Source organism: Hevea brasiliensis, chromosome 12, assembly GCF_030052815.1.
Source record: "Hevea brasiliensis isolate MT/VB/25A 57/8 chromosome 12, ASM3005281v1, whole genome shotgun sequence".
NCBI classification, from domain to species: Eukaryota; Viridiplantae; Streptophyta; class Magnoliopsida; order Malpighiales; family Euphorbiaceae; genus Hevea; species Hevea brasiliensis.
In genome coordinates, this window is record NC_079504.1 from 13,362,274 (window position 1) to 13,376,141 (window position 13,868).

At 28.9% G+C, this 13,868-nt stretch overlaps 1 protein-coding gene across 1 annotated transcript; it reads left to right on the plus strand.

The window, feature by feature from the left end:
• Window positions 1-1,152: 1,152 nt before the first annotated feature.
• LOC131171107 (auxin-responsive protein SAUR63-like) lies at window positions 1,153-1,633 on the plus strand. Its single transcript, XM_058130561.1, has one exon. It carries the CDS (start codon window positions 1,235-1,237, stop codon window positions 1,631-1,633), a length of 399 nt encoding a protein of 132 aa, XP_057986544.1. The 5' UTR covers window positions 1,153-1,234.
• The last annotated feature ends 12,235 nt before the right edge of the window (window positions 1,634-13,868 follow it).

The window sequence follows — 13,868 nt, forward strand, 5'->3', positions numbered from 1 at the left end:
TATGCCAAAGTAAAATTTATAATTATCTATGATTTCAATAATAATATTTTAAATAGTATTAAAATTGCAATTAAATTATACTTTATGAATTTTTATAATTATTGATTCTAAATGATTACAAAGAATCAATATAATATTGCTAGAAAACTCCAAAAATAGAATTTTTTAATAATATTCTTAAAATAAATCACATCTTAATTTATCCACAATTTTATTAATATAGAATGAGTCCATTATTAAACTTGGAAATATATGTTATGAAAATTGAATTTAATCATAATATAGACGCATAATAACTAATGTTCTTCTTTGAAAAAATTTGCTACAATAATGTAATTGGGAGAAAAAAATTTTAATTTTTACTTTTCATACATTTATTTTAATTATTTATAATCATTAGCTTAAAGTTGATAAATTTCCTATTGAAATAAGTGAAAATAAATATATATACACCCTTGTTTTAGAAATGGAGCACCAATTCTTAAGCATCAGCTAGTCCAATGCTCATAACTAATTTTTGAAATTTATGTCAATGGTTTCTTAGCTATTTAGTTCATTTGGAATAAATCATTTGTAAAAAAAAAAATTTTTTTTCTAGCAATCATTTGTGAATTTTATTTCTTTTAAATTGAATTATTTTTTTAAATTTAAAGAATTAAATTCTGTCATTTCAAATATGAGAATTGATAAAAAAAAAAAAAATCAATTGAATTAAATTCTTGTAAAATTATAGTTTACAAAGGGGGTATATGATGTTTGCAACACTATGCCAACTGGCACAAATCGCTAATGATATGTATTGGTATTCACCAAGTAATTTTTTATGGGTTTCTTTGGTTCATAAAATTTGTATGAGTTGTGTTCGTCAGATATCAGCTTATTTGAGACCCATTTGTTACTAAAACAGTCTGCAGAAAGATAGATATATCATGTGTAACACCCTTTCTAGGCTTCACCTTTGTGTGTAGATAGTCAAAAAAAAAAACAAACATGCCTACCCCCCTTAATATCTCCTCATATCTGCTTTATCACATGGTTTTGCTTCCCATGTTACCTTGCCTATGGAGGCCCCATTTAAGGTACTGCCTCTGGCTATTTACATATATAACCAACTCACTTCATTACCTTCTGCAAAGCAAGTGTTCTAAGACTTGAAGCCTTTCTTTTCCTACCATCTTAAAAGCTAAATTAACAAGATGATCAGTGCCAAAAAGCTTATCAAACTGGCAAGGAAATGGCAGAGGATGGTTTCTCTAAGGGAAAAGCAATAGCACTGCCAAGCGACAATGAGATTGTGGATGCAGAAAGTTGTTGCGCAGTCGAGAAAGGTCACTCTGTGGTGTACTCAATTGATCAAACACGCTTTGTGCTTCCTTTAGAATATCTTGACAAAGATATTGTCAAAGAACTATTCGAGCTCGCTGAAGAAGAGTTTGGATTGGCAAGAAATAGTCCTCTCATACTGCCATGTGATGCAGGCTTTATGGAGTACATAATTGATTTAAGCCAATGGCGTATGACTAAAGATGTAGAGAAAGCACTGCTAATATCCATGGCTAGCATTCGCTGCTCATCATTTATCGATCCTCATCAAGCAATTACAAGTCAACAATTACCAATCTGCAGCTTCTAAAACTCATTATATTCTGTTTTTGTAATTGATCTAGTGTACAGAAATTTTTGAAAAATATTTATAAGATTCTCTTCATTATGAATTATTTGGCATTTAGACACCATATCTAGCACTTGCTGCTTTATCAAATAAGTATTTAATAGCAATTTCAAGAAAGGGATGCACAATTCTGTTCATTAGATTTTTCTTTCTGGGTCTAAGATTCCATGTCATTGCAGGGATTCTTCATCCATATAGTGATCTTAATAATTTTTTTTTTTAGAAAAATATATTTCAACATGGCTTAATTCTTGTAAATAATTAAAAATCAAAGCCCGTGTATACCAATTCCTGTAAAGGATTTATCCTTGGATAAAATGTGCCCTATTAACTTCAGTTCTTGAAAGCTGCCATTAACTCTTTAAAGAATTCATTCATAGATTGAAGAGCTAGAAGACATTGCAGTCCTGTTATTAAATTATGGCAAAATAAATATTTTAAAAAATTGGATAAAAATATATGTAAATCAAGAAGAACCAAATCAACATTTCCTTATCTACAGCTTCTAAAAACTAACAGAATGAGGTTGAAGGTTAATGTTAACAAATCCCATAAGGTGTACTTGTGTGTTTGGCAGAACATTACATACTCTGGTGAAGCTAGAATTTTTAATTAAGGGGCAAAAATGATTCTCGCTTGAAGAAATTTTGTTCTTGAATTTTGATATCTTGCAATTTATAATAAAAATAATTACAAAACTCATATCATGTAGTAGATCACATTTAAGTATTTTTTTTATCAGAAAATGTAAGTATTTAATTTTTAAAAATAATTAATGTTTGAATTACATTTTAAACGATTTGATTTTTTAAAAAAAAATGTTTTATGCATTAAATCATCATAGGTAAATTATATATTGAATTAAAGTTAATTGTATTGATAATTAAATCTAAGTAAACTTCATACAGCATCGCCTTAAAAAATACTTAAATATATAAAATTTAAATATAATATAAATACTATCAGATTAGTCTCTTATTTTAAGAGCGATTTCATATCTCACTTTGAATATATTATGATCACACTCTTAAAAGGATCAATATTTAAATATCAATTTATCTTTACGATTATATGCAACATGTTAAAAAAAAGAACATATTATATCACAAAAATTATCCATAAGTGAATTTACAGTAAAATTTTTAATAAAATTTTTATTATATAATAGTAAATAGTCAGAGATAATTTTTTTTTCAATCGGCACATGTCATTTAATTCTAAATGGTGCACACATTTTCTTTAATAGAAAATTGCATTAAGAAGAAGCAATTCTATTATATAGCTATTATACTTATTTTTGGAGAAATTGAGAGTCAATACATCAATGAAAAATGTCAACTTTATAATGATACTTTATTAAAGAGTTAAAATGTTATAAAAAAAAAACTAAATTTAGGTTGTAAAAGTTTGAGTGTGCATAGAGATATTTTTAAATTAATTATAGCTGTAAAATAATAATTTATAATTATTATAATAAATAATAAATACAAATTTTTATGCCATGAAAAGTTAAATATTAAGTTTCATAAAAACGATTATTCTCAAATTTACAGAAATTTTAGAGTCACTTAACAAAAATTAAACTGAAATTAAAATTTTTAATAATTTAATTATTTTGTTTAAAAGAGCAGCTTAATTTATAATTAAAAAAAAAAAGGGGTTAGGGACCCTTACCATCCATTTACATCGGCCCCTACTTATGCAAGGAGCTCAAGCTTTTACAGTAAAATACGCTATTTTTCTCTAGTTACTAACTTAAACATAAAAAAAATTACTCAAATTGACCCCACTAGCATCACTTCACAACTATTAGTTAAGGGAGTTTTAGTTAGAAAACTATATGTGCTAAAGTAAAATTTATAATTATTTATGAATTCAATAATATATTTTAAATAATAGTATTAAAATTGCAATTAACTTATGCCTTTTTGAATTTAGTGATTATAAATTATTATAAGAATCAGTATAATAATGTTAGAAAATTCCAACAAATGAGATTTTTTTATAATATTCTTAACAATAATTCACATGTTTATCCACAATTTTACTAATATAGAATGATTCTATTAAACTTAAAAATAGTATATGTTATGAAAATTGAATTTAATCATGTAATAGACCCATAAACATAATTAATATTCTTCTATGAATAAATTTGAGATAAAATGTAATTGGGATATTCTTCTATGAATAAATTTCATATAAAATGTAATTGGGATATTCTTCTATGAATAAATTTGATATAAAATGTAATTGGGATAAAAATTTTTAAAAGAAATTATTTAAATATAATATAGGCAAGAGATAAATAAGTGTTTTTTTTTATAATTAATTTTATTTTTTCAATTAAATATAAATGATTGATTTGATTAACACATCAAAATAATTATCCTATTTAATATTGCAATCTAATTATTTATATTTAGCATTTTTTATTTATATTTAGTATTTTTTTTATATATTTTTATGATGTGGGACATTTCCAACAAAATCTTTCTAGTATTCTCTTTTGTTATTCTGAATATTTTATAAATAAACAAGCAATTGAGATAAACCTTCTAAAATATAAAAATCTTTGATTTAACATGGAAAACAACAATTATAATATGATAATTTAATATAAAACACAAACTATTGTAGTAGAACTAAATATTTACTTAATTACAATTTTTTGTCTTTTCTATTTTATTGATTTTTTTGTGAGATATTTTATTGATTTATTAGTATTATAATGTTGAGGGATTTTTATTCACAAATTGAAATCTGATATTATTTAAATACAAAAAAATATCAAAACAGAAACTGAATTTAGAAACGGATATATGTCGGTTTACAATTTAAAATGGCTTTTGAAACGGTAATTGAGAAGAATTGATCAAATATATTCGAAACCGATTCGAAACCGATTTGAAACCGAAGTTTGAAATGAAAACATATCGGTTTCTAAATTGCGTGGCACGATTTGGTGGTAAATTTAGCATCGGTTTAGAAACAGATTATAAACCGACATATGAAACCGAATCATTTTCTATTTCTAATTTAAAAGCTCAAAATTAGTTTCATTATATTTAAGTCATATTAGAAACCGAATATAATCAGTTTCTGATGTGTCCCAACCGCAAGTGCACGAGTCGTTCAAGTAGTATAGAAAAAGATATCGTTCCTACGAGGAGTTGTGTTAATGATTGAATTTTTGATGTAAAATAAAATATGTTAAAAGTGTATTTTAATCAAATTAATAAAAGCAATTTAGGAATTTGAAGCATAAGGTATGAAAATGCAAAATTAAATTCAAACAATGACTAATTTAATAATTCGCAAAATAAAGAAATTGATAATATTAATAATGAAAATTAATAAAATGAGATTAAACTAAACACTCAAAAGTAAAATTCCAAGCAATAATTGATAAAAGACGATTCTGGAGTTAAGAGTTCATATTTAAGTCATTTTGGGATTTTCCCAAGCTAGCCCAATCTATGAAATTTATGGGTTTAAAGGAGATTAATTCTAAAATCCTTTGAAAACTTTTTCGAGTGAGACAAAGAGTGCCTTAATTAACTTAATCCTACTTTTGTGGAGTTAAAATTAACCAAGACCCGTTAGGTTCTTTAATCAATCTATTAAAACCCTCTTAACCCTTAGTCTATTTCTAGATCTAAGTTAATTAAGTCCAATTTCTTGATTAACTATCACTTGGTTTTCTTCTTTCGGTGCTTCAACCAAGGATTAAGAACATAACTTAATGGGGCTCTTCATTAAGCATGTGAATAAGCACACAAGAAATGGATTAAACCTCATAAATTTCATTAAATTGGGACTAATTCAGTTCAAATCCACAAAAATAACTAAAATATTACATCCCTTACTCCAGAATCAAAGAAAACTACTCACAATCCATGTTTAACACAAGAAATTCTAAGTAAAAGAGGAAATAAATCATGAAAATAAACTAAAACTAAAGAAACCCAATACAAGAAAGATAGAAAATATGCAAGAAAGGAAAGAAAACTCCAAATCTGTCTGGAAATGGAGGGGGTGACATTTTAGCTCCCCTTTTTTACTCTTCAGCTGCTGCTCCTCTTCTTTTCTTTTTCCTCCCCTTTCTAAAATGGGATAAGGGCCTTTTTATATCTTTTTCTCTGACAAGGAGCCCTAAAATGGTGTGTTTGAGGTGTGATTTTCTGAGAGAATCTTCTGCCAGCTCATTATGAAGTCTTTATGGGACTGCATAAGTTATGCAGTCCCTTATGCAATTTTCGGCTGGTTTCTGGCTCTCTGTGCGAAACTGCATGAGCAGGGTGCAAGACTGCATAAGTTATACAGTTTTCCGTGAGGTCGCATAAGCAAGGCACAAATCTGCATAAGTTATGCGGCAACTTATGCAGATTTCGACAGGTTTGGGACATTGTTTCTTCTCCTTATGCAGAACTGCACAACTTATGCGGCAAGTTATGCGCAATTTGGCCAATGCATACTTCAACTTTGAAACTTGTTTTTGACATCTTTGGCTGTAGAAATCACTCCTCAATGGCAAAATTTCTTTTTAGTCCCTCAAAAACATCATTTTACCTACAAAACAAAGTAAAATTATAAATTAATCCAAAAAATTAGCAATTATGAAAAACTATCTAAATAACTAATGAAATTAGCTAAAAGTGACTAATAATCAAATAAAATGGCCTTGAAATTAAACCTAAATGACTATGCAAAATGTATGTATCAGTTTCTAATTTCTTAAAGGTAAATTGATCAACCGATTAACTTCGGTTTCAAAATAAATCTATTATCAATTTTATTGATTGAATTTTAAAGTCAAATTAGAAACCGATTTATATAAGTTTTTAATTCATTATGTTATTTAGAAATTGATTTATGTCGGTTTCAAAAATTATATTTAGAAACCGATTTATATCGGTTTCAAAATTAATATAATTTTATTTTATTTATTAAATTTAAAAGTTAAAATAGAAACCAATTTATATTGGTTTCTAATTCCTTAAATTATTTAGAAACCGATTGCTTTCGATTTCAAAAATTAAATTGTAATCTAATTTTATTTAGAAACCGATTTCTATTGGTTTCAAAATGAATATAATTTTTATTTTATTTAGTAAATTTTAAAGTCAAAATAGAAACCGATTTATATCGGTTTCTGATTCTTTTGTTATTTAGAAACTGACTGATTTCGGTTTCAAAAATTAATTTGTAATCTAATTTTATCTAGAAATCGATTTCTATTGGTTCTAATTCCTTAAGTTGTTTAGAAATCGTTTACTTTCGGTTTCAAAAATTAAATTGTAATCGAATTTTATTTAGAAACTGATTTTTGTCAGTTTCAAAATCAATATAATTTCTATTTTATTTACTAAATTTTAAAGTCAAAATAGAAACCGATTTCTGTCGGTTTCTAATTTTTTTATTTACACTTAGAAATCGATAACTTTTGGCTTTAAAATTTATCTATTATATATTTTATTTAATAAATTTTAAAGTCAAGTTTCAAAAAATTATTAGATAATATCATTTTATAAAAATAATATTAAAATTAATTAAAATTTCTTTATAATATAATTAAAATGTAAAAATATGTAAAAAAATAAATATATTGAAATAATAATAATTAAAATAAAGTTAAAAAATAATTAATATTTCCTTAATTTTTTAAAATAACAAATAAAATAGAAAAAATAAAATTTTTAAATTCTTATTCAAAACTACGTAGTTTTAAGGTTGAGCGAACTTAATAAACCTAAAACAATCCTCTGTTTTCCACCGCCTGCCCCTTGCTCCTTCAATTTCGATCCCTTTCGTCCTTCTCTTTCAGAGCTTATACAAATGGTGACTATTAGCCATATCTGTCCGAGAATGTCCACCAGGGATCCTTGCGTTTTATCCTCATCGAGGAACCTGAGCGATGTTCAATTAAATTTAATTAAATGTTTTAGGGACAATTTTAATAAAAATGACTGAAATTAACTCATTAAAATATAATTTCTTTTTTATTATCATTCTACCACCCACCTGAACCATTGCTTAATTATCTATAATATGATTTTATGCATTCAGTCTTAAACTTGTGAATTTTTATTTGTTGTGTTGTGATTTATGTGGTTTGAATAATGGAATACACTAAATTATTAATAAAATTGAATTTTTATATCTTTTATAATATCAATAAGTAAAAATACTGACAGCTGAAAGTATAATATGTCCTGTCATACCTTACTCCTCCGTAAAGTATAACATGATTCCGTAGTACACTTAACAAATTACTGTACTTCGCCTACCGGTAATCCATTAAATAACAAGAGATTTTAAAATAATTTCTATTCATTTTTAAGTTAGTGGGTAAATTTTTTCTACAAATATTAAAAATCTTTAATTGACATTAAGTCACAAATAAAACTTTTGGATATTTAAAACTACCGTAATTTTTATAAAAATTCCGGCTGAGTACCGATTGTATTTTGAGAAAACAATTCTTCAAAACCTGAAAAGAAACACACTTCAAATAATTTTACTCAACCATAACTCCAATACAAATCCATTTCATCTCATAATCTCATACAAGAAGCTCAACTCAAATTCAACCGCAATTCGAAGCATCTCATTTAAAAAAAAAGAGAATAATTTTTCATTCACAAAATATAAAAATTTAATTATTTACATTAATTACAAAACTCAGAAATAAATTTGAATATTATAATAATTTGTATTTTTATTTGCACACCCAAAATAATATTACAAAAGTTCTTGTACAACTGCTCAAACAATTTACATACATATAATTACATGCATATATCAAAATCTAATATATAAGGGTATATCTCTAATATACCCGAAGCTAATCCCAATGAGTTTTCAAGGCGCAGTTACCGGAAATCTCACTCGGCTACTCTATCTTTACTTTCACCTGCGATAACATATAAAGTTATCGCTGAGAGGTGAACTCAGTGGTGCACAACCATAATTTAAAACATAATATACAATACCTTACTAAAATTTTAGCAAAGAATTCGGAAATCTTGAAATTCAATCAAAATTTCAAAAATCAAAATATTCGTTATCAATAAAATAAATCATTTGTTAAAATGACTCTGCTCAAGAAATTCAATTTATCAAATCATAACTGAACATTTAAAGTAATTCCAGTAATTTATGGAAACCAATCTTAATTCAAATAAAATCAATTATGCATAAATCCCATTTGAAATCACAATTCTTACTATTCAAAACCCATTCTTTATCTCACTAACTATGCAAGACTAATCCGTAAGGGCCATCTTCAGGATGATTCTAACTCCTTATGGTCGAGGAGGTCGAATCATCGTGCATAGTACACACCACAATAATGCAACTTCTGAAAGGGCCAATGAAAAACTTAGATCTAACCTTTAATAAGAGGATAATTGTCGCCCAATCGCAAGTGTACAGGTCGTACAAGTGATATAGAAAAGATATTGTTCCCACGAGGAGTTGTGTTAATGATTGAATTTTTGATATAAAAATTCTGACTAATTTCAACTATTTTTGAAATTAAAGTAATAAATTGATAGATATTGAAGTGTGAATTCTATATGTGTAAAATTAATAATCTATTCAACAATATAATGATTCAACTAAATTTGCATCAAATTAAAATAAGCAAATTAAAATATGGCAAGATTTAAAATGACAAGTAATTAAATTTAATTAGAAATTAACAATGATAAAAAGGGCGATTCCGGAGTTCGGGAGTTCATATTCAAGCTATTTTGAGATTTTTAAATTGGTTATCCAATCTTGTGGAACTTATGGGTTTTAAGGAGATTAATTCTTAAATCCTTTGAATACCCTTTCGAGTGGGACAAAGAGTGTCTTAATCAATCTAATCCTACTTTCGTGGAGTTAAAATTAATCATGACCCATTAAGTTTCTTAATTAATCTGTAAATCCTCTTAATCTTTAGTCTATTTCTAGATCTAAGTTAATTAAGTCCAATTTCTTGATTATCTATCACAAGGCTTTCTCCTTTGGATGCTTCAACCATGGATTAAGAACAACACTTAATGGGATCCTACACTAAGCATGTCATTGAGCACACAAGAAATGAATAAAACTCATTAAAACCAAAAAATATGGATTACCCAATCAAAATCCACAAAATATCTCAAATATTACATCCCAACCCCAGAATCTAATGAAAACTACTAACTATCCATAATATTTATAAGAAATTCTGAGTTAATATGGAAATAAATCTTTAATCTAAGCTAAGAACTAAGAAACCCAATACAAGAAAGGTAGGAAATATGCAAAGGAAAGAAAACTCCAAATCTGGTCTAGAAAATGGAGAGGTGACGTTTTTGCTCCCCTTTTTGACTCTTCTGCTACTGCTCCTTTTCTTTTCTTTTTCCTCTCTTTCTAAAATGAGATAAGGGCCTATTTATATCTTTTTCTCTGACAAGTAGCCCTAAAATGTTGTGTTTGAGGTGTGTTTTTATGAGGGAATCTTCTACCAGAGCTCATTATGAAGACTTTATGAAACTGCATAAATGGACTGCATAAGTTATGCAGTCCCTTATGCGCTTTTACTAGTTCTGGGCTCTCTGCGGTCGCATGAGCAGGGTGCAAGACTGCATAAGTTATGCAGTTTCCGTGAGGTTGCATAAGCAAGGCATGAATCTGCATAAGTTATGTAGTAACTTATGCAGATTTCGGCAGGTTTGGAAAATTGTTTCTTCTCCCTGTGCAGAACTGCACAACTTATGCGGCAAGTTATGCGCAATTTGGCCAATGCATACTTCAACTTTGAAACTTATTTTTGACATCTTTGGCTGTAGAAATCACTCCTCAATGGAAAATTTTCTTTTTTTAGTCCCTCAAAAACACTATTTTTCCTACAAAACAAAGTAAAATTACAAATTAATTCAAAAATTGGCAATCATGAAAAATTATCTAAATAACTAATGAAATGAGCTAAAAGTGACTAACAATCAAATAAAATGGCCATAAAATTAAACCTAAATGACTATGCAAAATGCATGTATCAAATACCCCCAAACTCAAGTTTTTGCTTGTCCTCAAGAAAACTTTAAAATATAATGCAATTTTTAGGGGTGCCTTGTCCAAAGAGCTATGAAAATCTCTTATTAAAGTAACTTAACATATCTTTAGCCATACCAACAATCTATATACCCATCCTTCAAAAATGCACAGAATTTAATGCTTATCCAAACTTTTACCGCTTAGCCATCAAGTCAAATATCATCCAAAATTCTCAAACCAACCAATCAAAAGAGAGAGTCATGCTCAAAAGGAATTCTAGAACAATCAATAGTCAAAGTGTCTCTATATAGAATGATGGAATTGAATGAATGAATGGAAAATTTTTCAATCCCATAGGCAAATTCCCTACTCCTATCTCCATTAATGTAGCAAGTACTATCAAGAGATTAAAGGTCTTTTTAGGGATGTAATGGGGCCATGGGGTTCAAAATGAGGCTAAGAAGAAAAAGGAGAAAAAGGATTCAAAGCATGAGAATATTTTCAATCTTAAAAATATAAGGTACACTTCTTATTTTATTATTATTATTATTTTTTTCTTTTTCTTTCTTTTATATATATATATATATATATATATATATATATATGGAGGAGAGAAATACACAATAAGAATTGTCAAGTGCTAGCATATTTTACAAAATACATAAAAATGGAGGGACACTTTGATACTTTAAACTTGTATCTTGTATTTTCTCTTAATGATTGTTCCTAAAAATGCCACCCCCAAACTCATTTCCTTTAATTACTTTGGGTGGATTTCTTTCAATTTGAATGACAATAATGAAAAGCACATATACTAGTACTTTTACAAGATGACAAGTATTTCTTCTCCCTTTCATTAATATATATATATATATATATTTTTTTTCTCTTTTTTTTTATATATATATCAGAGTATAAAGTGTACCTAATATTCAATTATCCTCATGAAAAGGGTTGGAGTGTTTGGTTCATTGGCTAGGTAGCAATAAGGGTTTCAAGAAAAATTGGGAATAAAAAGGCTCAAAGGGGTTTGCAAGGGTTAATTTTAATTAGGAAAAAGGCCAAAGGTTTAAAATGAGAAGGTTTAAATCAAAGAATGCCTAATCATCTCTCTTTTCAAGTGTAAGCTAGTATTTCGCCTTGAAAGGTTTAGAAAATTTGTTCTAGGATTGGTGAGACATCATTTGACTACCTTATATCCAATAACTCCCTCTAAACACTCCAATCTCTAAAGGACTAGTTGGGTGGCTTTTTGGCTAAGAAGATATAGGCAAGGGATAAACACTTCAAAACTTTGCACCTCTTAGAAAACTTTCAATCCACAAACCCAACTAAAGGTAAGTCAAATCACTCTCATAGGCAACTTTTCAATACTCAAGGGATTTGGCAAGAGATTTTATTTCATGATGCATGATTCCTAAAAATGAGTAATGCATTAACTAAATGGAGGAAATCTATTTGTGTGTAGTGTGTACAATTTTTAAGTGTGTATAATGTGTGTGTAAATGTGTTATGTATATGTATGTATGGATGTATATGTAAAATATTTACAATACATATGTAAATGGAATGGGATGAGATGTTCCTATACTCAAAATGTGAAAAATGTAGCAAAAATCAAAATGCACACCCCCAAACTCAAAATTGGACATTGTCCTCAATGTCTAAAGCAGTGCAGCATCAAAACTCAAAGCAAAAGGGAATAACCAGGAATAGTTAAATTTAAGAGCAAGAAAGAGTTACCTGGTATAGAGCAGTGTTTTAGCATCCAAAATGTGAATTCAAGAGATGATGGTGATGCATAAGAAAGTTGCACAAGTTATGCAGAATAAATGTTGTACAGAACAGGTGCATAAGGAGAGTGCATAAGCTGTGCAGTATGGCATGAGTTGCATAAGGGACTGCTTAGGCTATGTAGAACATTTGCATAAGGAGTTTCATAGCCTGTGCAGTATATTGAAAAGCTGTAGCATAATGATATATCAAGGAAAAATGTGCAAACACCAGCAGAGGTATGTAAATATATACAGTGTATTGACAAGTATGCACAAAAGGGCAGTAAAGGCAATGAGAAACAATGAAAAACTAATGGAATAGCCATCCAATTGAACTTCAAGAAAACAGAATTCAAGACAAACTAAAATTGTTTCAGCACATCTAAAAAGAAAAACTCCTAGAAGTTGAACAAAAGCAAAATAAAAACTAATCTAATTCTATGGTTTTGCCCTTGTCCAAAGGTGCTGCTAAAGGACTGGATGGAGCTGGCTGCTGCTGAAGGGGTGGTTCTGGAGGAGGTGATGGAGGTGGAGGTGGCATTCCCAGAAAAGCCATGAGCTGCTTCATCATCTCTTTTAACTCTTTTTGCTTATCTCTGGTTTCCATAACAAGATCAAAGAGTTGATTATGACGATCCTTGAGTGTATTAAGACCAGATTCAAGCTTCCTATCCACAAAATATACATCATCACTAAGCCTCTCAAGATAGGTGAATAAGGCTTTAGTGTTGAAGGGAGGAGGTGCTGTGGATGAAGAGGGTCCAGCTGCAGATGGTGTTGGCTGTGCAGATTCTGCTGGGGTATCCTGTGCAGACTGAGTGGTTGGTGTAGGTTCAGTAGATTGCTGTTGGACTGGTGGTACAGATTGTGCCTCTGGTTGTGCAAGGTCTGTACTCACGGTTGTGCAATGTCAGATGGTGGCAAACTGAATCCAGTTTTGGATAAGTGAGTAGCATCAAAATATAGAGTGTTTGAAAGGGCTGGTAGAGGATGCTCTTCTGGATCAAAACCAAAATGCTTAGCTATAACAGTTATGAGCCCACCCATGACTATATCACCTACAGATTTGGTAGCAATATGTAACACATGCTCACAGAAGAAGTAACGAGGAGATATTTTGACTTTGTGAAAAGCACACCATAGCATGAACAAGTCAGATTTTCCAACAGCACCAGAACTAGTCCTCGGCCTAAGATAGTGCTAGTAATAAGCCTATGGATAAATCTAAGTGCTGGGTCTATTATTTGGGAGGTATTGGATCTGCCAGCATAAAAACTCTGAGATTGGTTTGTAATACTCCTCCAAAACTAAACAACATTCCAAACACCTTTATTTGCTACCTCTATGCCTGTAATGGTACCCTAAACAATCCATCAATTGCAAACCCAAAA

What these genes read in the sequence shown, in the direction of transcription:
- LOC131171107 (XM_058130561.1), top strand. Translation starts at nt 1,235, where the DNA reads ATGGCAGAGGATGGTTTCTCTAAGGGAAAAGCAATAGCACTGCCAAGC.